Source organism: Centroberyx gerrardi, chromosome 19 (genome assembly GCF_048128805.1).
Source record: "Centroberyx gerrardi isolate f3 chromosome 19, fCenGer3.hap1.cur.20231027, whole genome shotgun sequence".
Lineage (NCBI taxonomy): Eukaryota > Metazoa > Chordata > Actinopteri > Beryciformes > Berycidae > Centroberyx > Centroberyx gerrardi.
In genome coordinates, this window is record NC_136015.1 from 1,581,151 (window position 1) to 1,606,671 (window position 25,521).

Below are 25,521 nucleotides of genomic sequence, written 5' to 3' on the forward strand. Positions count from 1 at the left end.
ATGATTTTCAGTTCTTCCTCTCTGGTTGAAGGGGCACTAATCAGTGAAATCACCTGGTGCATCTTTGGCTAAATCTTCCCATATAGATCCCTGGGACTAATTTACAGTCTGAACGGATTTCCGACTAGTAAGTGCCTCATGAACACCTGTCGGATGATCAAGTTTAAGAAATATGGATTGTAGATGCAGCACGAATTGGCCAAGTTGTGACGCTCTTTCCAACATGGCTAAACAGCACAGACGTGAACATGAGCAATTTCATACAATAAAGCCGAAAATGAACCACAATTACAAATTTAAAAGACATGGATATTCCTTGACAACTATAGTGCATTCCATTTCCTGTGGTATTTACATTCACAATCCCCTGAAATAGCCGAAGATTGCTTGCTAGCTAGGCTATCGCTAGCTAGATTGCTAACGTTAGCCTAGAAGGCTGGAAATGTGTGTAAACAGTTGAGGAAACCCAATAAAGCACCATAAAGCATGTGACCTTGAACTACTCGGATGGCCGAGTTGTGACGTATTCCTGACTGAGAGAGAAGTACGACCCGACATCACTTGAATGCAGGGTAATTGTGCATTTATGTGCTATCGGATATATTGGAAAAACGATTTTCCTCCTTGGAAATTTCACATGAATGCGCAGTTGGATGATTAAGTCGGAAACTCAGAAAATTGTGCTACCCAAGTTTCTGAGTTAGGACGCAATGGTGACCTTTCACCTCAATAAGGCGAAAAAATAGTTTTGTGCCAGTCAACAGTAAGAAAACACATACCCATGCACCTTCATTGCAAGTCCGTAGTTCAGACTAACCTCATTTGTTTGAATGAAGTTCGGCAATTAGCTTGTTAAGCTGCAGGAAATCCATGTTTGTTCATTGTGTGTCATCCGGGTTTGATTTTCTGACAAAATAGCATGTGAAAGCAATGCAGCTTTAGCAGCTGACTTTTAAGTCCTGAATGTCTGACTTTCCCACCATGAACGCACTATAAATCCGATCAAATAGGGGTCAGTGGTAATGTGTGCCTATTTGGGGGTTACTGTTACATGAAAATGTTGAGGAACCCCTGACCCAGACCCAGATTAAATATGTTGTTTTCAATACAAGAGTATGTTTTTCATGTCATTATTTTATATATACTTCAGAGGAAATGGAATTATGTGCACAAACACAGCACACTTGTCTATGTGACAACATGCCCTGACATGGGGTAAATTGTCACAAGTTGTCAAGTGGTATTTCATCACTAACAACTTTTTCTTCCAGTAAATTATTCAAAATGTAAAAATGCCATTTTTAGAGAAGACCTTAATCTAGCTATAAAAATATATATTGTATCTCAGTAGTAAGGCACTACTGAGAAATACACCAATGAGTAAAAAGTGTGACAACATGCCCTGCTCTCCCCTACCATGGAGGCCCTAGAATCTGCATGTTTTCATTCCAACCAGAGCCCACCAGCCCATCCCTGGTTTGCATGATTTATGGAAGAATTTATGGAAGATTTATGATTTATGGAAGAAGAAGAATTTATGCATGTGTGTGTGTGTGCGTGCATGTGTGCACATCTAAGTCTGCGTGTTTGCATGCAAGAGAAAGAGAAAAACACTAAGCCAAAGTAGGGTGACAGTTTGTGAGTTTTTTTTATTTTGCACGTTCATTGTGTTAACAAATCCAACATACAAGTCAGCATTAGTGTAATGTATTCAGCATGGAGTCAGTAGCATTATGCAGGTGCAACACAGTTCAGAGATACTCTTCTTTATTTGCATTTCACCTATAAAACAATGACTGGAGAGGCTACAGATCAGTTGTAACCAATCAAATCTGTTTTTTTTTTTGGTTTTTTTTGTTTCTATTTTCGTTCACCCCTCCCTTTGTCTGTACAACATACAACAGTGAAAGAGAGGGATGGAAGGAGGAGTGTGAACAGGAGAGGAGAACCAAGACCAGGAACGAGAGAGAGGTGGGAGCATCACCAAAGTGAATATATCTACAGCAAGAAGCAACACGCCTGACTTTTAGTGCTTGAGGAACTAACATCTTTTTCCCTCCACTGGGTCATTTCCATTTCTCAATATAATAAAGACACTTTTTACAGGGGTGTGACATCTGTTAATCCAATAACTTTTCGTTAACATAATAAACTAGTGATGTAAAAACAATTGGCAGTTAATAGTGTAATAATTCTGCTAATGTGATACATTTTCCAATAATGTAATAAAAGTTACCTAATAACAGAAAGCTGAAATGTTGATTTTTCAAAAATGTAACAACTGAACTGATAATAATAGTCAAAATTGAATACACAACTATCACCCATTCTCAAATGTGGTTATTAACTATGGTGCTACATCTGAAAGAGGGATGAATATGTGTGGAAGGTCTATGTTAATGTAATAAAACACAATAACTATGACCAGGGATAAAGCTACTGTGTTAACAATAGGTAACCGTTATTACATTATTGGGAAATTTACTACAGGATTATCACATTGTTAACTGCAAATTGTTATTACATTAATGGATTATTATGTTAATGCGAAGTTATTATATTAACAGCTGTAACACAGGGTTTCTGGGAAAGAGCAGCAACACAGAGGTTAACAAAGATAGACTATCTAATTTTGGTTGGGCTCAGAGATGACACATGAAACTTGATAGTGAACTCTGTGCTGTATAGAAAAGGGAAGTGCTTACAGTAGCTGGAAATAATTTTAGTATTGATCGGCACTGACTGCAGTTTACATGTGATATGGTAATTTCTAAAAGAACACAAAATTTGGCCAGTGACACCATATAGCTCAAATGAGTAAAAGGGGTGAATACTTTTACAAACTAGATTTTTCTGTTGTTGGAATTATATATTTGAAATACATTTCTTGATAGACAAGACTCTGAAATAAATTTATTTTCGACTAATATTGTAGCACAAGAAAATGTGCAAAAAGTCAAGGGGGTGAATATTTTTTATAGCTGCTGAGTGAGAACACACTGAGTCAGAACATAACTGCTCGCATGGAACACAGATGTGAGAATGATGTTCAAAAATCTAGTCCATAATTAGAGTATGTTGAAACACTGTCACCCCCACTACACTACAGGCTTCCATTATGATTTGATTATGAAAGTTGGATGGATTTTGAATATATTTGTCCATAAAACGTCTGTGTATATTAGCCAGATCTTGAGCTATAATTTCTCACATTATAAACGAAACACAAAATCAAGGCATAAACGTATTTTTTGGGCTGGGAAGGGAAAAAAAGTCATTGTCACCGTCATTTGGTAATGTCATTTTGATAAATTTGAATAAAATTGCACAATTTCACTATTTACAAGTTTTCAAAAAAGTAGCAAAACAGAGCAAAAAAAAAGGATTACGTTCATGGCTTTAAAAAGTGAATTATCAGTAAGTGACGAAACAAAAAAAAAAAAGGATTGCTTTTCAGAGGGCCAGCAGTCACAAAAAGCCACTGTTCAAAGTGCAGGATATGAGAATATGTACTACTTTATCTATAATGAAGAGATCAGTTGTTTACTGCATCCCTGAAGTTGCTTTGACGACACAAACACACATTAAAACCGCTATCAATGCTATTAATGCTGTACGCTACCAGTTATTATTATATTGATATTTTGACCAAGAACACATGAGAATAATCTATTCAATGCTTTTTGGTGGTAATGATTCACTTCACTAGAAAGTTTCACTTCACTTTAGAGGGTCATTGAAAAGCTATAATAGTAGAGAGGCTCAAATAGTGGACGTGCGTGCATTTAGCTGAACTGTGTCCACACATACAGTAAAATCTGTAGCTATTGCAAGGGCATGGAGTGTCTAGTCCAAACTGACCTGGCTCTGACCTTGGTTGATGGTTAATGCCCTGTTTATGTCATGTCTAAATAATAGCTGATGACTGGGAAAAAACATTCATGTCTGCCTCTTAGTGCTAATTATGCGTAGGATATGTGGGATTTTTTTGTAGGCTCTGATATACAGAGCTTGAATGGATAGAACGGTCCTTCCACTGTTTGTCATGGTAATTTGGCAAATACAGCATAAAATGGTGGCTATTTTAAGGTGTGTCACAGTTGCTTGAGAACTGTGCAGACGTGTCTGTTACATGAGTGCTTCGCAAACTGTCAAAACTCAACTGAAAGCTGACGTTAGCGACGAGGTTATAGCTTACAGCTTTATCAAAGACTGTGCTTCTCTGGCAAGCTCTTCTGGTCAAAATCAGCATATTAGCAAACCTAGCTGTTAAGCATCAACAACTTTACTTAATATAAACTATGGCTTAGCGTACATTCAGTAGAGAAGAAGCTAACAGATATCTGCTGAAACAGATTAACTTCCACTAACTGTGCAGAGAATTTATGAGCTACTTAAAAAGACAGCAGCAGCTTGTAAATGAGCTCCACCTAGTGGTGCCACAACTTAATACAGCTGCAATGCCAGTTTTCCACTGCTTTAGTCCTTACTGCATAACCAAGCCGTCGGTTTATACGGAAGCTAGCCCAACGGTACACATAAAAATGGCCGCCACTCCGACCATCCAGGGACGTTGATTTGAATGGGAAAGACCGTTCTATCCATTCATTCACTCTGTGCTCTGATATCTCCCATTTAAATTGCTGTAACACAGACGGCAAACATGTGAAGTGAATCCACCGATGTCAGCTGTCCAACATAATAAAAATCTAAATTATCAGTTATATTCATACTAAAATAACCAACTCTGCTTATGAAAAGCGAGCAATATCTGATGCAGTTCATTTATAGTTGATTTTAAATTCATAAATGCATTTTGGATGTGGGCATTCCAACGAGAACGCTCCCAAATTGTAGCAACGAGATGTCATCCTGTTCTGCCGCTTCTTCCCATATGACATGAACACAGCATAAACTGCAGTTTGGAAGCTCACTGCTGACAAAATGAAGGTGAAGCAAAGTGCAAGCACTAGAGACAGAGCAAACACTCTGGCGCCATCACCAAGATCCATTTGGATGTGAAATCTCTGCAGGTAAAAACGAGCTCTCTCACCCACTGGGCATAAATACGGACTGGTGAAATGTAAAATATGAAGCTCAAACATCAGCCACCACAGCACGGCTATTACTGGGAGATTTGGTAACTGATTGAGACAACAAGGTCTGATTGCCTGGAGCTATATGGTTCTGTACTGGACTCTCAATCTACTGACAGGGATAGATTCAACCGATGCACTTTATATGTTGAGACAATGCAGCTACAGTTGCTAGCACCTCCATTTTGTCCATCTTAAAATAAAATGGGAGGGGGGGAGCTATCTCGAACTCCAGTCAGTTTCATGAAACAGCTCTCACTCATGCACCAAATGTATTATTTAAGAGCTTCATAAACGGTGTTACCCATATGTGAGCTGAAGATACATCATTTCAAGAAAGGCGGAATCATTATAGGTCAATTCCATGAAAACGTCCTATATTACAGCATTTCATAGTCGACTATGATGTACCAACCACACATAACAAAAAACTAGATTTATGAGCCAACTGCTCCAAGTTGTCAGTGTTTGATAGCATTCCACAACATACTATATCCTTTGTAAGATACTCCACCACCCCCAAAGTCATATCGTTCAACACTTCATGAAGTCCAGCGTTTCCCTCAAAATAGAGACGAAACCATAGATATTTTATACAAAGAGATAAAAGCAGAACACTGCGGTCCAGATACACTAAGATTGCGTTGTGAGGCAATTTGCGCTGTTTTTGTGTCTCAGTTGCTTGAGCTAAGAGTGGAGAGTTTCCGTCTTGTTCACTAACAAATTCATGCAAATCAAGTCAATAAAAAGAGCACTGCGCAAGCAAACAGTCCCTTCATTATCAATTGCAAGCGTGAATAGCGTGGTCCAGCTATTAGACTAATCCACCAAGGCTAGCACCCTTGTGCTCTAAAGCCCCTTTATAATTGGAGCTTTCCCTGATCAGGGGCCAGTTGCATAAAGATAGACCTAGTCTTAGACTTAAATGTGACCTTAAGTCAAACTTGCTATAGACAATATTTACCTGTTCATACTACTTCTTGATTGTTGTAGATCTCTAATGTTTCTGTCTCTCAAGACTCTCTCTCTTCTTCAGGCTCTTTCCAAAAACCAGAGATTTGCCATCTTTTATGAAATAGTATTTAAACTTCCCACTGTGACATTTAGGCCGACTTGTTGCCATAGCAACAAAGTTCTTAACTCAAGAAGGTGGCTAACTTTCCTACCTCAAAATAAGTCAGTCTTAATATTTAAGTAACAGACAGTCTTAATTAGCCTAGTCCAACCTGAGAATCTAAGACCGGTCTAAGGCTTAGACCAGTCTTAAACTAGCTTTATGCAACTGGATCTGGTCTGAGATTCGAGGAGAGAAAACTCTCTCCCTTGCTTGCCTGACTTGCTGGGAACGATGCTTACATCTTGCAGCCAATGATAGCAGCCAATCTGAATGGACAACCTCTGTTCAAAGTCTTTACATCACCTTTCATTGGATCTTATATGTGCTACAATAATTTGGGGGAGCTGTTGTGAAGTCTTAGTGAATTGGGTGAAATCTCAATTTGCATGGCCTTGCCTACAAATAACTATTATGTGGACAAAATAATGATATTTACAGTACATAGAATTTGCATATGCATGGCCATGACAGGCATAGAGGCTTTATTTTTTTGACCAGCACTATTAGGCAGCTTTCCACTCATCGCACATGGTTAGCCATGCTATTGGCTTTCTGATTTTGGTCATTTTGGTAATATAGCGCTCTTCCTTACGCAAACACTTCGTGAATCTGGGCCTCAGTGTTTTATGTTACCAATGTGTTTTTCTTCATTTGTTTAGACATGCAAGTAAGTAGTATACTATATTATGCGTATGTGGAGTGGGAGCCAGAGGGTGTGATCTTTCTGATCTTAATATGAATTCTGTTTAGACTAATCTCATCAACCGCCACTAGCATACACATCCTATTCGCAGAGCCAAATTGAAATGGGTAACAGTCTGTAAATGCAAATTTTTGTTGGTACATTCCAGTACATATGTACATATTCAAGTCAGTAATGATTAATTTCAAGAAGTCTCATCGTTGTTTGTTTGGTTGTTGAGTCTGGTCCTCTTCTGAAGGTCCTTTGAGTTGATGCCAGGGTTGAGGTGTGCTTTCACTTGTATCACAGAGCTGTGGGTTTCTTTTCAATCTTCATTAAAGTGTTATGTTAATAAGGGCCTATGGAGTCAGGATGGCTTTGTGGGATAAGACCACCAACTCTGTGCCATTTTGAAGTTTCAAAGTAATAATCCACGATATTTTCAAATAAATAAATATCTTCCTACTCTCTATTGCCAATTGATATAACACAATAGTGATTGAACCCATAGCCAGCTCATTTGTTGTTCTAAACACTCGATATCTGGTAGGTCTTTCCTAGGAAAAATCCTCTGGCACACAGGAAGTGATGCATTTTATGTTTCTGGTTTGTTTGGAATAAATATAAGAAGAACTGGATAGTTAGCATGAGCCACCTATAGAAACTCAAACTTCATTAACAGTAATGGCAGTACAGTACAGTACTGGGCTGATCTCTAGGAAGTGCAGTGCAAAAACACCACAGCAATGATCGCTTAGCACCAACAAAAGGTGCCAAAAAAAAAAAAAAAAAAGAAGGGCATCGCGGATTACCACTTATTAGCATTTTTCGAAGTAGTTCTAATACTCGTCCAGGTTGTGCCACTTGGCGATCTGCCGTCTGGGGTTGTCGCATACCTCCCGCCAGTGGGTGATGCCCATAGGCATGGGGCTCTGGCCGCCCAGCACCAGCCGACCCACCACCTCGTTCTTGGCGGTCCGGTCGAAGTCCACCACGAGGAACTCCACCGAGACGTCGGCCAGCAGCTCAGCTGGAACCTCCAGGATGAAGGACTCATTGAAGACTGGGTTGAGCGTACATTTCTTCACATGCGTTTTCTTCTTAGCGATGCGCTTGCGGCCATAGTACACATTCACCTTTACATATGGGTCTGGGGAGGAAAAGAGTGGACAGTATGAGTGTGTGTGTGTGTTGGGGCATCAGACCTTATGATAGACATTCATGTGAGTTCATCATTTACTGGTGTCCCAAACCATCATCTTTCAGTTGGCCTTTTAAAGGAAAAATCCACCCTGGGATACTCTTATATGGTAGATATCATCAATTGATGTTCACTGCATTTGTGTAGAGTGTCTACTTTTTTGGTCTACCCACCTGCCCCATCTACTTCTACTTCAGTTACTGATTTCCTGCGTTTCCCAGAATGCCTTTCAACAACCCCCAGAGAAGGGGCGTGAACTTGTTTCTTTCAATCAAAGGTGGGCGTATGGCTATATAAATATAGCTAGCTAGCCAACTAAATTCATGAACATTGGGGCATGTCTAATAGTGGCCCCGTTCTTTACTGAAAATATAACGTCTTGTGGCTGCATTGCATTCTGGTCTATTGAGGCTGCTGTTAGTGAAAGAAGAAAGAAGAAAGAAGAAGCCCTTGCTCTATCATTCTGTAACGCTTGGATATCATTTAGATGGCTACTACATTAATCATGCAATAAACAGAGCTGTTTTTGTCCATCTGTTGATGCAGCTCCTGCTTTCCGACAAAATTATGGCAGAAGAAAAGAAACATTTGTGAGAAAATGTGTGTCTGTCACTTGATGTGTGTGTATGCTTGTGCGTGCACATCCCTTGCCGTGTACAGTGTGTGTGTGTCCCTTGATATGTGTGCAAGTGTGTGTGAGTGATTGTGTGTGTGTGTGTGTGTGTGTGTGTGTGCGTGAGAGAGAGACTCACTCCCTGACAGGCCGGTGATGTCCATGCTGGGTAGGTGTTTGGCCTTCATCACCAGTAGGTTGAGTCTGTGAGTGTCGGGCTGATAGGAGAGAGACACCAGCAGCTCTCCTCTGCTCACACTCTGTAGAATACACAACCACACACTGTTACCTTGTATACAAAATGGCATTAATTTGTTTTCTCTATCCACTTAAAGGGGTATTATGTAGGCTCAGGGCTTAAAGCAAAAAAACGTTCAACAGTCAGCACACTGCACCATTGCACCATTTATTTCTCTATTTCTCTATAAAACTAGTCCAATAACAAGAACAACGAAAACAATTGACACATTTCTGTGCTGAATGAATGAATATTCAACACACAGCATTATTAATCTATAAACCTAGTGCAATAAGGATAACTGTGGAGCCCCCCAGGGGTCACCTGGTACAAAAAAAAAATGATGCGGAAATCAGTGGGTACGGTTTTCTTACCATTTACTCCGTGCCCACGGATTAGTAAACCATGCGCACAGATTTGTAATATCTACGTTGACAACATCAAAGAGGGACTTTTAGGCCTATATACAGTGAGCCAGAGCCATTACACACAGCTTGGCACACATATAGTGAGCTGTAATAGCCATTAGGCACCTAGACCATATGTGAACCATAACCATTGATTAATCACATCAGTAGGTCTAATTTATGATCCGATGTGTGTTTTGGTGACAATATGAAACCTATTTACTCCCTATAAATCATGCTTGTAGAAAAAGCATGTTAAATTGTATATGCAACTTTGTGGGCCGCTGTGGTGTCCCTGTTTGACGTTATCATATACATATTACAAATCCGTGTGCACGGTCTACTAATCCGCGGGCATGGTTTAGGACTCCGTGCGCACTGATTACTAATTCGAGGGCACGGTTTACTAATCCATGCACATGGTTTACTATTCCATGCGCATGGAGCCATGCGCGGTTTACCAATTGGTGCTCGTATGGATTTCCACATCAATTATTTTTTTCTTACCAGGTGACCCCTGTGGAGCTCTGTAGAGAACAGCCAAAGCAATGCCACATTTTTATGCTGAATGACGATTGTAAATTGTGAAAGACAGATCACGTTCAGGTCTGTCATTGCCGCTGGAGCGGCAGCTGTAACTGTCGCTCCCGGTGTGGTCAGATATCGGAGTGCGCGCATAGCGGCGTTGTGTCTGGGATTTACCTCATGTGGAAAGAGCACTTTCTTTCTGCTGGTTGAGCACACAGTGCAGAACAAACACCCGGTTCCCTTAATTTGTCGCACCAAGTGTCAAACGGTTTCCCGTCTCCACCCGTTTATTCAATCCATGCCTATCGCCGTTTGTTTTTTTTACCACGGATTCGGTGCTACATTGTGATAGAAAGTAGCTTGCTGTTAATTGGATAAAAAAAAAACTTGCTCGCATTCCATTGCTAAATGTAAAATATTGCTTTGCTTCGCTGAATATGATTGGATAAAACGCATCAAAAACAAAAACCCACGTGGAGTGAGTTTTTTTTTTGTTTTATTTTTGTCGAAAATAGTTTCTGAATCTAAAACGTCCATATGCCGGAAATCTGGCACCTGGCCGGAGGTCTTTAAGCCCTGTGTAGGGATGGGACCAGCCATGATTATGTTTATGTGTTTCTACACAACTTCTCTATGACGCTGTTGGGCTGGTTCTTATTTACCCATATCCATAACCACCACCTGTCACAGTACAAAGAACGCAAGGTAAGTTGAAATATTGCCAACACTATACATGTCAAACCTTATTTAAAAAAAATAAAATAAATATATATATATAGGCCTATAAATCCACATGCTGCTGCTGTCACAGTGGCCTTGGCTTGTTGCTAGCATAGCTACTGCTAGTTGCTTTTGCTAACGTTGGGTATCTTGCAATCATGTTAAGCTAACATGCTACATAATTTAAGCATATTACAGTACTGATTTTAAGGTTTTCATCTTTTTAATAATTATTGAGATAATATTGTATATCATGATAATTTTGGCCAAGATAGTCATACTATGAAATGATCATATCCACACAGGCCTAGTGTTAAGTAATCAATGACCTTAATGGTGGATTGCAAGCATTGCAACATATTTTGTTCTCAAACCAAAAAAGCAACTGACAAAGTAGCATTATTATTCCAGTATTTAGCATGGCAATATATTTCCTCTTCACTATACTGTTGGATCTCTGCTCCAATTAGCTAGCTTACTCCTCTGAATTGTGAAAATGTCTCTTTATTGTTTGTGTCAATTACAGGCCACCGTGAGCTCTATCAATCTGTCTGTCAATGTTGTTGCAATTCTTACTGGTCAGACAGAGGCTGATAAAAGTCTAAATTACTTAATGCCCCTTTAATAAGAATTAGACCTAGTTGGTTGTGGTCTTTTTCCCTCTATGTCTCTCTTTTTCTTTCTGTCTCTTTCACGGTCTCTGTCTCTCTCTCTCATTCCTCCACTGCTCCTAGATGTCACCATAGCAACACAACGTGGGAGGCAGCCTGAACTTTAGAATGGAGAAAACACAGAATGCACAGAGAGAGAGAGAGAGAGAGAGAGAGAGAGAGAGAGAGAGAGAGAGAGAGAGAGACTTTACTGTCTGCAGTGTGTCTGCCAGGCTGTGATGCAGATGCTTTTTCATTAATTCTCATTTTACCAACAGAACTGCGTGCCTGGTCTTATTTGCAGCCATGGGAACAGGCATTATATAAGAAGAAGCTGTTCTACGGTCAGTTTACTCTTACACTACGTCATTCCCAGCAAAGATCTTAAGTCTTGGTAGGCATACGTGGTTCACTTTGCCAAATTACACTTTTCAAGTGTTGACTTCTAGCACTTGACAGTAGGGCTACATTCAATGTAAAATCCAATAAAATGTTACATTTTAACATAATATTAAATGGAATATTAAAATGATTTATGATCAAGAACACATTTTTCCCCCACATCAGGGTAGCACAATTTATTGGAAAAATGCAAAATGCATTGGAAAAGTTATATACAGTGTAATCTGTCAGCTAAATATAAGTCAAATAAATCAAAAGTATTAAGCTTTTCAAAAACAATAAATAAACGACTGGCATTGCAACACATTTTGTTCTCAAGACAAAAAAAGCAAATCACTAGACGTCTCTGTTGGACCTCTGCTCTAGTTAGCTAGGTTACTCCTGTCTATTGTGAAAATGTGACTTTATTATTAGAGTCAGTTATAGGCTACCACAAGCTGTACCAGAGACCTGTTGATGTTGTTCTAATTCCCACGGGTTGCCAATAGCGGTCGATAAAAATCATAGATTACTTACTTCAATGGTGGATCACCCAATGTAGGTGATCAGTAGCAAAACAGAATATAAGACTATTCAAAAATTGATCATTTTGTGAGGGTTTGAATTTCTTGAATATTTGTTGCAGCCCTACTTTACAGGCTATAATCTTGGCTTTGATGTGACATTTTTGACAGCAATTGCCAAACAGGAGCTCTGCAGCAATTTCACATCGCTGTACAATTAGCAGTACCTCCAGGTATTTGTATTTTTGCAATCATGATAATTAACGCAAATTCAACCCATTCCAATACTTGCAAGAATATATTATTATCTATCAGGAATTGCTTTAATTGGATTGCAATCTCTCTCTTCCAGCCCCATCCTGTCTCCTAGTAGATCAGTCCCATCATGATCCTGAAGTACTTCAAGTTGCAGCAAAAGGAAGGTGGAATTAAATTTTCCAGCCTTTACTTTCACCAAAGAGGAGAGATAAGGTAGAGGATGGTGGAGAGAGGCATAGAAGAGGAATTCAGGGTTTAGAGAAGGGAGATAAGCTGGAGAGAGAGTAGTGAAGTAGTGAAGGGATGAGAGAGTAAAAGTGTAAACTAATCTAAAGTCTGGGCGGTATGAAATGGTGTGAGATGAAATTCTCTCTTTAGGCCCATTGATCTCTAGAGAGGAATACGCATGAAATGGTTTTCCGGCTGCAGACCCTTGCATAATGGAAGCCCTGTGGATCTATGAGGTGTGTGTGTGTGTGTGTCTGTATGTTTGCTGTGCATATAATGCATATACAGTATTCATTTGAGGGTGGTCAGATGAATAATCAATACCAGGACATCTGCAGTGTTTCCCACACATAGACTTTACTTGGGCGGGCCGCCCAGGTATATTAATGGCCGCCAAAGTATATTTGGCAACCCATTTTAGCATTTTTTATTTTTATTTTTTTATCCGTCCGAGAGAACGACGCCATCCGCTATCGATTAACTAGTGGACAATCTCCCCTCGCTCTACCCCTCCAGGGTTTCCCACACACAGAAAACTTTGTGGCGGGCCGCCACAATATCAGCACTGACCGCCACAAATTTTCTTTTTTTTCACTATTTAATCGTAGAACTACGTGTAGTGCATTGATTCGCTCAGCCCCTAATTGCTCCACGCGATCTCTCTCTCTCGCTCTCTCTCTTTCTCTGTCTCTCGCTCTCTCTCTCGCTTGCTCTCTCTGTTGCTCCCCCTCTCTCTCTCTGTTGCTCGGTCTCTGTCTCTCTCTCTCTCTCTCGCTCACTCGCTCTCTCACCGGACCCGTCTGTTCGCCTCCCACTGCACACTCGTGAGGGATATTTTTTTTCCATGCCAAGACAACGGCTGACTGAATTCCCGAAAAGAAGAACTAACAGTTAACGTTACTCGGAATCCAGCTGAGTTTCCGAGATTAGCACGCTGTATAGCCTAGCTGCTAGTCAGTATCCACTGAGTGGACTGATAACGTTAATATTAACTTTTTAACTCTGACTCTGAATGTTTGCTCCCTCAATCCAGATTAATATTGAAAAATATTTTCAAAGAAGGAAAAGGACTCGTCCTGAGGAGGAGCAGGGACAGTCTGGACCAGAGGACAGAGTAGATAATAATGTCAAAGGCTAGTAATTTAACGATGTAAAGATACAGGTGAAACTGACAGCACAGAGAGATGTAGCAGGGCAGAGGGGCAGAAAAGCAGATTAAAAGGGGTCTCATTTCTATTCTTCACCTTGTAGACAAAAGCAAGCAACAAACAGAACAGTGAAGCACTGTTAATATTTTGAAGTTATGTTATCTTTGACACAAAGTACTTTAGATATATACAGGTTAGTTATTTGTTTGACAAATGGAACAATTTTTTCAGTCAATTTTTCAGTCATCCAGGATCCCCCCCCCCCCACCCCCACCCCCCCCCCCCCCCCCTTTGCCAACCCACCTACCACCACAAATACATTTGAATTCTGTGGGAAACACTGATCTGTGTAAGATTGTCACTATATGCTGAGCTGCTGAAACCAGGGAAAAGTAGCTTAGTGCTCACTATATGCTTAACAGCTATGAGCACTCTTGGCTGATAACATAACTAAGTGTTTATATGGATCCAGAAAAAACTCTAACCTTGAAGCAGCACCACTTATTGAGACAAAGGATTGCAGAAAGATGTTACAAGTCAACAGCAACATATATTGATAATCTAATTTATGATATTGTATTTGAAATGGAAGGATTATTGTAAACAAGTTTAATGAAAATTGATAGTTGAGTGTCCATCAGCAGTTGCTTGGGTCAATCTTCATTATAAATAAAGTATTTTACGAACTGAATGTGCATATTAGGTGAGAAGATGTGATGAGGTTGTAACACGTTTGAGTTTTCTCAATGCTATATTTTGTATTTTCTACTTACAGATCTTGATGTAGATGCCTTGCTGGCAAGCACAATAACACATCTACTGGTTAGAATGGCTTGTTATAAGGGGTGCTGTTTACCTTGCTTTTTCGCCTGTCCTAAAGGCTTCTGGCTCATCAGTACAAAATGGAATGAACTGACAGACACACACACACACACTCCCTTGTGTCTCTCACGAAGATTGTGCTGGGTGTGGCTCACATTAAACTGAGTGCTGTGCATTTACTGTGATATAATATAATCCCCCCTCCATGATGTCTAACAGTCTAATAAAGGTTCTTGCTCTTGCTTCCTGCTGATGCAGATAATTGTCTTCCTGTTGCATCTCCTAATGGACATACAATCAATAGGCACACACTGTCCAGCACCACTCATACACTGACAATGTTACTGTGTGTGTGTGTGTGTGTGTGTGTGTGTGTGTGTGTGCGTGTGTGTGCGTGTGTCCGTGTGCGTGTGCCCGTGTGTGTGCGTGCTGGTGGCTTGATAGCCACAGGGTGATGTGATGCGTCTAGTGCAGCTGCTTTTTCAGCATTAGGTTCATGCCAATCTGCTTGCTTAATCTGCTTTCTTACCTGCGTGCTACCGCCTACTGACTACACTGCCGCTGACTAGCCTATGGGTGAAAAGGAAGCCAAGTGTGTAAAGGCCCTGACACACCAGGCCGACGGTCGGCCGTCGGCCAATCTCAGGCCATCGGTAAGCGTCTGTGTCCCTAGTTTCTGCGGTGTGTCTCGCACCGTTGGCACTAGTCGGACCCCTGTCGGCGGCTTTTCGGCCGATTGAGCATGTTGAATCGGCGGCGGAGCCCGTCGGTGAGAGAGATCACTCTGATTGGCACGAGAAGAGAAACGGAAGTGACGAAAGCAAGCAAACGACGAAGTCAAGAGGGCACACACAGAAGGCTCTTCTCCATTCTCCATCTCTATTCCAATACGCAAATATTATATCTTATCAGACATATTCTCGATTAGAAGTAGCGAAACCGTCTGTGATGAGCGAGAGTGGTGTGAAAATGGTAAGCAAATGCTGCTTTGTTTACGGTTTGTATATCCGCAGTCCTAGGTCTTCCGGTTTCCCTTTTTGAATGACGAATACAGACTACCGCCACCTGCTGGTATGGAGAGTTATTTCCCCTCACGCAGGCGCAGAACGTATGTGCTAGTTGGCCGTTGGCTGTAGTCTTTGCGGTGTGTTCAAGTGCAACTTTTTGGACCAGACACAGGCGACATGAGGCGACGCAACAGTCGGCCTTCGTCGCCGCTGGTTCTTTGATATCGATTTGGTGTGTCAGGGCCTTAATTCTTCCCTGTCAGTAAAGAGCCTCTCGATTGCCAAGACTCCTACTGTGCCTCCACGTGGCAGCCCATGGTAACTGGTATTTTGCAACCCCAGTAGGGGATCTCGGAACTGCAGTGGTCCGCAGAGGTACGCACCACCTACCAACCACTGCCCCACTGCTGAGTGGGTAAGCCTCAGACAGGCACCTTGGCTAGGGGAGACAACCCTGAAGACAAATCTGCGAGGGGAGAGGGGGCACATACAGGTGGATTCCAACAAACTAGGGGCCGTATTCACAAAACATTTTATCTTACCACTAGGAGGACTCCCAAATAGCACTAAAAGTTACTAGCTAAGAGTTTCCTCTTAAAACCTATTCACGAAGCTGCTAAGACCAAATTTTACTAAGGAATGGGGAGAAATCTTAAGCTAAGAGAAAGGGCAGGGTTGACCTCATTGCTATGGATGATGTCGTGTTTCATGAAACAGTGATTGGCTGATAGGGGATGGGTCTCTGTCAGTGAATTCATCATAGAAATACTGTAGGAGGTATCATGTTGCCATATTCAAATAAAGATTTTAAAATAAAAATGTAGGCTGTCACTGATTTAACATGAAACAAAGAATAATGACTAGTCAAGTATATGTGCAGTTAACTGTCAGCCTCTTACATGTCTGGCAGCTCGTTAAACAATTAGCGGATATTCATATAAGCAGCCTTTTAATTATCAGACTAGAATAACCATGGCTGATAGTAAGACATGTGATGCTACATTGTGCAAACGAAAACGAAAACCAAACTGGACACAAGAACAGCTTTTACTTCTTGCCCAACTTGTGCATGAAAGGAAGGACATTATTAAAAGGAAAATTTGGAGTTGGGATAACTTCAAAAACCAAAAAAGAAGCGTGGGAAAATATATGCTTGCAAATGAATGCGGCTTTCCCACTTCTGTCCAGAACCACCGATGAGTGTGAAAAGCGCTGGTATTCTTTGCAGTCTCAGGCAAGGGCAGAGACTATGATTATAATACCCTCGCGATTAAGGTGATACCTTTTTAAAAGCTCAGTATCATTAAATGTTTCTAAAATGTTGACCCGATTACGAGGCGGATTGCCGGCAGCAGCCATTTTAGGATTGTTTGTGATTTGGTCTTAGTGACTTAGGAGTCCTCTTGACTACCCCTAACTTTTCACAGATTTAGGAGCTGGTTTTAGCGCTAAAACGCTTTGTGAAATACTCTTAGACCAAAAATTTAGGAGTCCTAAAATTAGGACTGACACGCCCATTATTTTTAGGAGTTTCTCCTAAATCAGCAAGTTGGGAGCTACTTTTAGCCTTAAGATGTTTTGTGAATACGGCCCCTGATCTCCAGCAGTCTCCTGCAACCCTTGTCAGTTGACGGTGAGTGAGTCTCTTATGCCACTGGAATCCAGCTGGGAGAGCGAGGATGATGGGTGTATGGCTGTGCACCCCTACACTCACCCTAATCTTCCTCCTTTGCGCAAGCAAAGACTGATGACATGGTGAATACCACTTGCTAAGGGTTTTGCCACCCTCATAAGCGCCTACACTCCTCGACTCTGCTATCCAAAGGACACCCTATACAGACGAAGTCCTCATCCTGGGAGATTTCAATGCTTGAGTGGGCTCTGACCATCACATTTGGAAAAAGGTAATTGGCAAAAAGTGGGGAAAAAGAACAGCAATGGGCTCTGGCTTGTCTCCCTCTGCTCAGAACACCACCTCATTGTGACCAACACCATCTTCCAAATGAAAAACAAGTTAAGACCTCCTGGCAGCATCCCTGCTCTAAACACTGGCACTTCCTGGATTACATCATTGTCCGACAGCAGGACCAAAAGGAGATGCTCGTCACGCCATGCGTGGGGCCATGCATGGGGCCATGCGTGATTGTTGGACCGATCATCATATGATCAGATCCAAACTCTGCATGGAGATACAACCTTGTCATCCATGGAAACCTCCCAACAAAAAACTAAACTGCAAAGCTCTTCTCAATCCCTCTGATCATTTACTGAAGCAGTTGGATTCACCACAAAGCGCCACGTGGACTGGTTTGATCATGATACACCCGGCATTCACCAACTTCTACAAGTCAAACATGAAGCCCACAAAGCCCTCCTGACTAAGCCTAATCCCAGACACTGAGATCCTCCTATTCCCAGACCAGAGCCAAGGTCCAGCTTGCTCTCCGCTAGATGGAGGACCACTGGTGGGTCCAAAAGTCTACGGAAATTCAGTGCCTCACAGACTCCAACACAACCCAAGGATTCTATAATGCCATCAAGGCCCTATACGGCTCCAGGAGGCAGGTAAATACACCAGTCCGCTCCCTAGATGGCAATACCTTCCTAAGGACCAGCAGCAGGTTCTTGACCACTGGGCTGAGCATTTTGTAAGTCTCTCCATCCTCTAACCCAGTCAACCCTAATATCCTAGACTCACTCCCTGAACTTCAACCTGTCCTCCAACTTGACACCCCTCAGCGGTTCTCCTCAGTACTCTGAAGTAACCAAAGCTGTCAGAGAACTCCAAAACAATAAAAGTGCTGGACCAGATGGGATCTCTGCAGAAATCCTGAAGTCTGGAGGCCATCTCCTCACAAGGCGGCTGCACCTTCTCATTTGCAACATCTGGCAATCTGGAAAGCTCCATCAGGAATGGAAAGATACCAATATTCTAGTAATCTACAAACAGAAGCGAGACAGGGCTGTTTGCGGAAATAGCTGAGGCCTCTCCCTCCTCACTGTCGCCAGTAAAGTCTTGGCAAAGATCATGTTACATCATCTAACGGCGCACATCACAGAAAACGTGCTACCTGAAACTTTATTGATCTTACCAAGGCTTTTAAAACCATCAATCGCATGATATTGTGGAAACAACTCTCAAAGCTTGGTGTACCTCTCAAGTTTCTGGCCATGGCCAGTTTCTGGGCTACCCTGGGAGGACCATACCATACAACGACATCCTCACTAACACCAACTACACTTGCATGGACGGCGAGTTGGCCAAATTACATCTACACTGGCTGGGTCATGTGATTCGCATACCAGAAGATTGCCTGGCCCCCTCTGTGGCCTCTTAGGCCATTGGCCTTCACAGCCTCATGCATTGCATTGGTATCAGCGTCTGAAGCGTCAACAACAACCCAACAACAACTGATAGTAATTAAAGTAACAGCATTTAGACCATGGGACACTAATAGTAACCATTAAAACCAAGAGAATGAAATTCTTTCAGAATGTGGTGGCAGCAACTCCAGGTGTGTGTGTTTTAACAGGTAAGTACCAGAGTGTGTGTGTGTGTGCCCAGTGTATAAGATTATTTGCTTGCCAAAAACAAAGCAATAGAGGAGGCTGCTAGGCTGCCCTTTAACATTACTCTTTCTGTCTGTTTCTCTCTCCATCAAGCTCTAAGATACACACACACACATTTACATTCAAGCAGGCACATTTCTGTCCCTGCCTTTCTCTGTCTCTCAGTCCCACCATTTGCCTCTCACGTCCTGTATAAAACAAACAGATTAATTGAATAAAAGCGTCTATTTATCCATCACTGTCCTCCCTGTTCTCTCAGTCCCTCCTGTGTTTGTCCTCTGTTTCCTTTGGTTCTACATGGATAAATTTCCCCTTCACATTCCTCCTCTCCTCTTTCTGATGAGATCTACACTTCCCTACCAACAACTACATTATGACCCTTGACCTGTTAGGAGTAACCATTATATATCCATAGAGACAGTTGGCAGAGAATCAACATAGAAAATGGCGTCATACATGAGAAATAAGAAATGTTATCACCTAATACTTATCAGTGCTTATCAGTGTAGTCCAACAGTTTTTCCCATAGTCTGGTCAGAGGAATGTAGGTGACAGGGAGCAATTCTACAATTCAGGTAATATATAGGATATTGGGCCAATACCGGGGAGTATTCCCTCAATATGAACTTCCAGTATCAAGAGCTACAGTATGTATAACATGTCAGAAATTTATGCAAAACAACTTCATTTTCTTACACATTTCTCACACATAGATGGTTTAATGTCTCTAATGGAGACATGTTTTTGTGAAATGTTTGAGAAAACAGCAACCCCTAACTAAAAGTCGGACTCAAAAATAAATTGCAAATGTATTTACACATTTTAAAGGATCTAATGTCGGCTTGCCAGAATGCTGTGAAATATGCCAGATCAAAATACTTATTGCTAAGAATTCCCACAACTTCAGGGTTCCACCAGCTGCTCCTCCAGCTCCATTTCTGATGCCTCCCCTGATATTGGCTAGGAGTTTTAAAATTATTTAATAGAAAAGGTGGATAAAATCAGGTGCCAGATCCCTCCTGTAGTTCAAGACCTGTCATGGTTTTATTACATCTAATGATCTAGATGTTTTTATGATCAGTGAATCTTGGCTGTGTTTTACTCCTCTTATAGGAGCCTGCCCCCCTGGCTACTCTTACCTCCACCCAACTAGATTAACAGATCATTTGAATCTCTTGTTTACTTTATTCAAGGCAAATTTCAGATTTTGTGTATTTTAATCTCCCCTAAAACTGTTACTGGTTTTCTGAACACATTTTCAGAGCTACTGTCCTTGATAACGCCTAAATATGATAAAATCCTTATATTGAGTGATTTCAATGCATGTCATGTCTGCTGCCCCGACTGAGTTTTCAAATGTCACTGAGTCTTTTAATTTGGCCTGTGTTATCACTGGGCCCACACATGTTAAGGGCCACACCCCTGATCTTGTACTATCCCAAGATTTGCCTATATATAATGTGCCCCTGTAAAGATGTTTGTGTTACTGATCACAAATGCATTATGTTTGAAACTGTGCTTCTTAACCACTCTATAAATATGCACAAACAAGTACGCTCACGCATTTTTAACACTACCTCTGCTGTTAAATTCTCTGAAGCCTTCATCTCCTCGACAGCTGATATTGGCTCTCCAGTGATAGTAAATGTAATGATATGATTTGATAATGTTTTTGATAATGATAATTTGATAATGATTGATAAGGTTAATGATATCTGTTCAGTAGTTCTTGATAAAATTGCACATTAAAAAAGCAAACAAACTTTCAGTGCCTTGGATGAATATTTTAAAGGTGGTGGTGACGTTTCTACCCGTGCCGATAACATTTCTACCCTCCTTGATGGTGTTTGTACCCGCAGTGATGACGTTTCTACCCAGGGTGATTATGTTTCTTCCCACGGTGATTATGTTTCTATCCACTGCAATGACATTTATACCGGCAGTGATGATGTTTCTACCTGTGGTGACACACATGTTAATGACGTTTCTACCTATGGTCATGACGGTTCTACCTACGATGAAGATATGCAGATACGGTTTGTACTTTAAAGCAATATTCCACTTAGTTTTAACATGAGGGTTATTTGACGGCCATGAAAACCAGAATATAAAGTACTCACCAAGATCGGATGCAGCTAGACGAGTTTGCAGCGTTTGAATGAGGCCATGAAAATAGCCTGAAAACTTACATTTAACACGTTTGTGAACAGATTCAACAACAGATCCTGCTTTTAAGACAATAAAGCAGTAATTGGTCTGTCCTCATTTTGCATTTCTATTCTTGGTTTACACAAAAATTTGTATTTAAAAATAAAGGTTTTTGGCGAATTTGGCGAATTATGTTGTAAAACGCCGGACCAAAGGTCCATTGAAAATCACAGTAGTGGGATCTGTTGTTGAATATGTTCACGAACATGTTAAATGCCAGTTTTTAGGCTATTTTTGTGGCATCATTCAAACGAATGGAAAGTAAAAGTCCGAACGCTACAAACTCGTAGCATTCGGACTACGAAGTGCGCTACGCCGACTACTTCGGCATAGCACAGCCATGGTTTTCATGGCGGTCAAGTGCTGAATAACCCCCATGTAAAACTAAGTGGAATATTGCTTTAATACCAGATGTAAATGGGGTCAAGGTGTTACGTGCGGAGAAGGAGTCTCCTCACCTGGATATGCCTCTTGGTGATGTTCTGGCTGATGTGGACTCGTCCAGTACTGGGATCCAACCCTGCCAATGGTACCGCTGCCTCCCCGATCACATCATCACGGGCGTACCTATCAAAGCTTAGTACTAGGAAGTGCAGCGTGAGGTCGGCCAGTGAGCTGTAGGCTATTCCATAGAAGGTGAAGGTCTCATCGAACACCGGCTCCAAGGTCTTCCTCAGCACACGAGTCTGAGCAAAGCAGATGCACATTTACTTTTAATCAAACAAAGTATTTACCACTAAAGGCATATAATGTCAACATGCAATTGCTCTAAATAATTTCTGTATGAATCACATACTTTCTCAGCACAGAATCTATACATGTTGTAACATATATAGTAAGAGAAGCACAAAGAACACTAAAATAATGTTTGACTAATAGCATATTTTGGATCAGATCATTTACACAGGTCCTATTTATTCACTTTATATTTATGTATTTTATTCTAAACGAAAGATATGTGGAAAAAGTTTCACCTATTCTAGTAAAATTATTGATGCCATTAAAACTCATTGTGGAAACACATTTATGTGATTAGCTATTTCAAGACCTCTGCCTAGAAAAAGAGCAACATTTTGAAGCTGGAACTATCTATATTTTTTAAATATGCAATAATGACTTTCAGGTATCATTTTTGTGGACAAGTGTTTTGGAATTAAACCCTTTTAATACACCATAGAGGACCAAAACACGAGAAAGAAAGAAGGGTGATTTCAGAGTGAAAACGTTGACAGGAAGCAGGCTGACCTTGACACGGTGCTTCTTCTCTGGCAGGATGGTCATCTTTACATAGGGGTCAGAGCTGCCCGCCTGCTCGTCCACTGCCGGCAACCCCTGGGCCCCTACAATGGTCACCACCAGGGCCTTCTTGGGGAAGTTGTAATCCACGGCCAGGATGAGCGTTCCCAGGGTGGTGGGCGGCGTGTTGGTGTTGTCTGCTGGGGTGAAGGGTGATGCGGTCTTGCTGGCGTCACAGCCGGTGATGCTGCTGTTGTCCAGGCAACAGTAGTCGGCCCGGATGGGCAGCGCTCTCTCTGGCCGCGGCTGGCCATAGGCAGGGGGATGCAGATGGGTCAAATTGGTAGAGCTGTTGAATGGGCCCACCTCAGGGTCGGCATCCACCAACAGTGACCTCCCCCTTCCTCTCTCACCACCGTGACTCCATTTGGCTCCAGAGACTCCATTTCGAAAGGGTCCCGCTCGTCGCCCGACGCGAACAATTTTCTTGTTGCTCAGTGTCTCCGGATAGATGCTGATGCCCTTCAGCATGTGAATGAACTTGTAAGGCGGATCCACCGGAGGGTCGCAGAGCCCTGATTGGAGCTTGTAGCTGCCTGTCAGTCGGCGGTAGCGCCGCTGGCAGTAGGTCCAGAGGAAGATCGCCACAGTGACTGAGACCACCAGGACCCCCGCACCGAGGAAGCCCGCCAACACTGGCGACACCTCTAGGAAGGGGGAGAGGAGAGCAGTGGTTCATAAAATGTAGAATGACTCAAAACATTGTTAGAATTTGAATTTAGTATGTCACATTGAATGAGCCTAGATCAGAAGACACAACAAGGCTGACAGTACTCACAAATACAGCCTGTTTCAAAAGTTGGTATACATTTATATTTGCATTATTAATTATCACTGTATTATAAAAAAAATTCCAGGTACATTTTTGGTCATAGCTAGAAATTTGACGATTGACGAGAGGAAAATTAATAAAATATTTGAAAATAAAATAGTACAGATTTGTTTGTCATTATTATTGTTATTATTATTATTATTATTATTATTATTATTATTATTAATAATAAAAATTGTACATCTACATTTTAAATACCCGGCATATCACCCAGTTACAGACGAAAAAGTAAACACAGTGCTCTTCGCAGGACTTTGTTGGAAATCACAATGTTTGAACCCAGTCAGCTGCAATGGCATCTTACGCTGTTGTTCACAAACCCATGTGGATAAAGTGGCATGGAAACCAAACAGTCTCATGAAGCTGGTTATCAACTCGCTCTATCAATTCAGGATTTTCAAATCCAGCTATATGAGTGTGGACAGATCCAGAGCAGCATAGATGTAACTTTATTGATCCCCATGGGGAAATGAGGTTGTTGCAGCTGCAAAAGTAATAGGATTCAGCAGGGAAAAGGAAATATAAGCACACAAACAGAACATAAAAAAAAAATAATAATAATAGTTGACTGTAAAAGTGGGAAGTATGGGAAAGAAATGGATTACTATTGTGTTCTTCTCTCAAGAACAAACTATTATAATGAAGAAATATGAGCTATACAAACACATTGTAACAGTGAAAAGCAACACTGTTGCTGTTGCCAAGGCTAGAGAAGATTGCAGGAGGAAAATTTCAGATAGTGTAAATGCGTAAATAAATAGGCTTACAGTATTACTGCCCTGTCATTAAGGCACAGTATACTTTTCATTAATACAGTGTTTTGTCATCACATTGAGGCTGTGAAAAGATTTTAAATCCACAAAGTCCCCTTCATGTCCCCCCAGGGCTGTGGTGATGGAATATGGGTGCAATCTCCTGAACCAATAACTCTTGGGAATCCTAATGATAAATTTCAATGCACTTAATATGCAACAGTGAATTTCATTCATTGTTGATAACTATTTGCTATTTGTTAGAAGCCTTGTTTTACAGAGAGGGCAAATTACCTGAAAACACTACAAACATTTAGTATATATCTGATATAAATCATCAATGTCAATGTCAATTTATTTATATAGCATTTTAAATACAAAGCTAGTTTGTGCTTTACAAGGTGGGGAATACAAACAGGACAAAAGAAAATCAAAGAGAAAAGAGAAAGCAAATCAACAACAAACCAAAGCATGCATGTCTTTACAAAGTAAAGACATGCAGAAAAAAAGCAAAACAAGATGGACAAAGTTAGGGATCAGTCACAAAGAAAAGCCTTGGAGAAAAGGTAGGATCTCAAACATTTTTTTAAATACATTGATGGAATTGGACAATTTGATTGTAAGGGGTTAGGTCATTCCATGGGGTTGGCGTTGTCACAGCAAAGGCGTGGTCACGCTTGGAAGCACGATGCGACCATGGAACAGCTAAATGGAGGATCTTAGGGGCTTGGCAGAAACATGTGGACGCAGGAATTCTGTATCATGTGCGGGGTATATGCTGACAACAACAATTCAATCAGGAGAGACTAGGATGAATGCTCAAATGAAAAACTTTATTTATGACATGAAACATGATGGAAACTTTGGCGTAAGCTCCATGGAGGAACTCCTCCCATTCGTGAAGTTAGGAGTACATCCGGGATGGACGTAGGAATTAGGAAGCCCCGCCCCCGTGGGGAGTTCCTCTGGAGCCTGGACACTGGTGGTGATGGGGTGGAGGAGGGACGAAAGAAAGCACAGTGACTGGAGTGACAGCAGCATACAGCATAGTTCTGTGAGTAGCACAATAGCATTGTAGGTGACATGTTTATACTCCCGTCACTTAGACGATTGGCTCTCTGAAGAAGAGAGGGAAGTGACGGCTAACTCTGATTGGTTCTCTGGAAAAAAGGGGGAGAGTGTTTGCCAACTCTGGGTAAAGAGAAAGCATGAATGAATGAATGAATGATTTACGTAGCCTTCC

General features: G+C 41.3%; 1 protein-coding gene across 1 annotated transcript; it reads right to left on the minus strand.

Moving 5' to 3' along the window:
- Nucleotides 1-7,734: 7,734 nt before the first annotated feature.
- syt11a (synaptotagmin XIa) lies at nucleotides 7,735-23,731 on the minus strand. Its single transcript, XM_071910592.1, has 5 exons — nucleotides 23,725-23,731; nucleotides 22,644-23,341; nucleotides 21,857-22,084; nucleotides 8,849-8,969; nucleotides 7,735-8,045 (listed from the first exon to the last, which is right to left on the minus strand). The coding sequence occupies exons 1-5, from the start codon at nucleotides 23,729-23,731 to the stop codon at nucleotides 7,735-7,737; spliced, it is 1,365 nt and encodes a 454-aa protein (XP_071766693.1).
- Between the last annotated feature and the right edge of the window lie 1,790 nt (nucleotides 23,732-25,521).

What these genes read in the sequence shown, in the direction of transcription:
- syt11a (XM_071910592.1), bottom strand. An exon ending in TCACCAAGAGGCATATCCAG is followed by an intron (nt 8,970 to 21,856) that starts GTGAGGAGACTC and finishes TGTATTCTACAG; the next exon opens with AGTGTGAGCAGAGGAGAGCT. An exon ending in CATCACCGGCCTGTCAGGGA is followed by an intron (nt 8,046 to 8,848) that starts GTGAGTCTCTCT and finishes TTTCCTCCCCAG; the next exon opens with ACCCATATGTAAAGGTGAAT.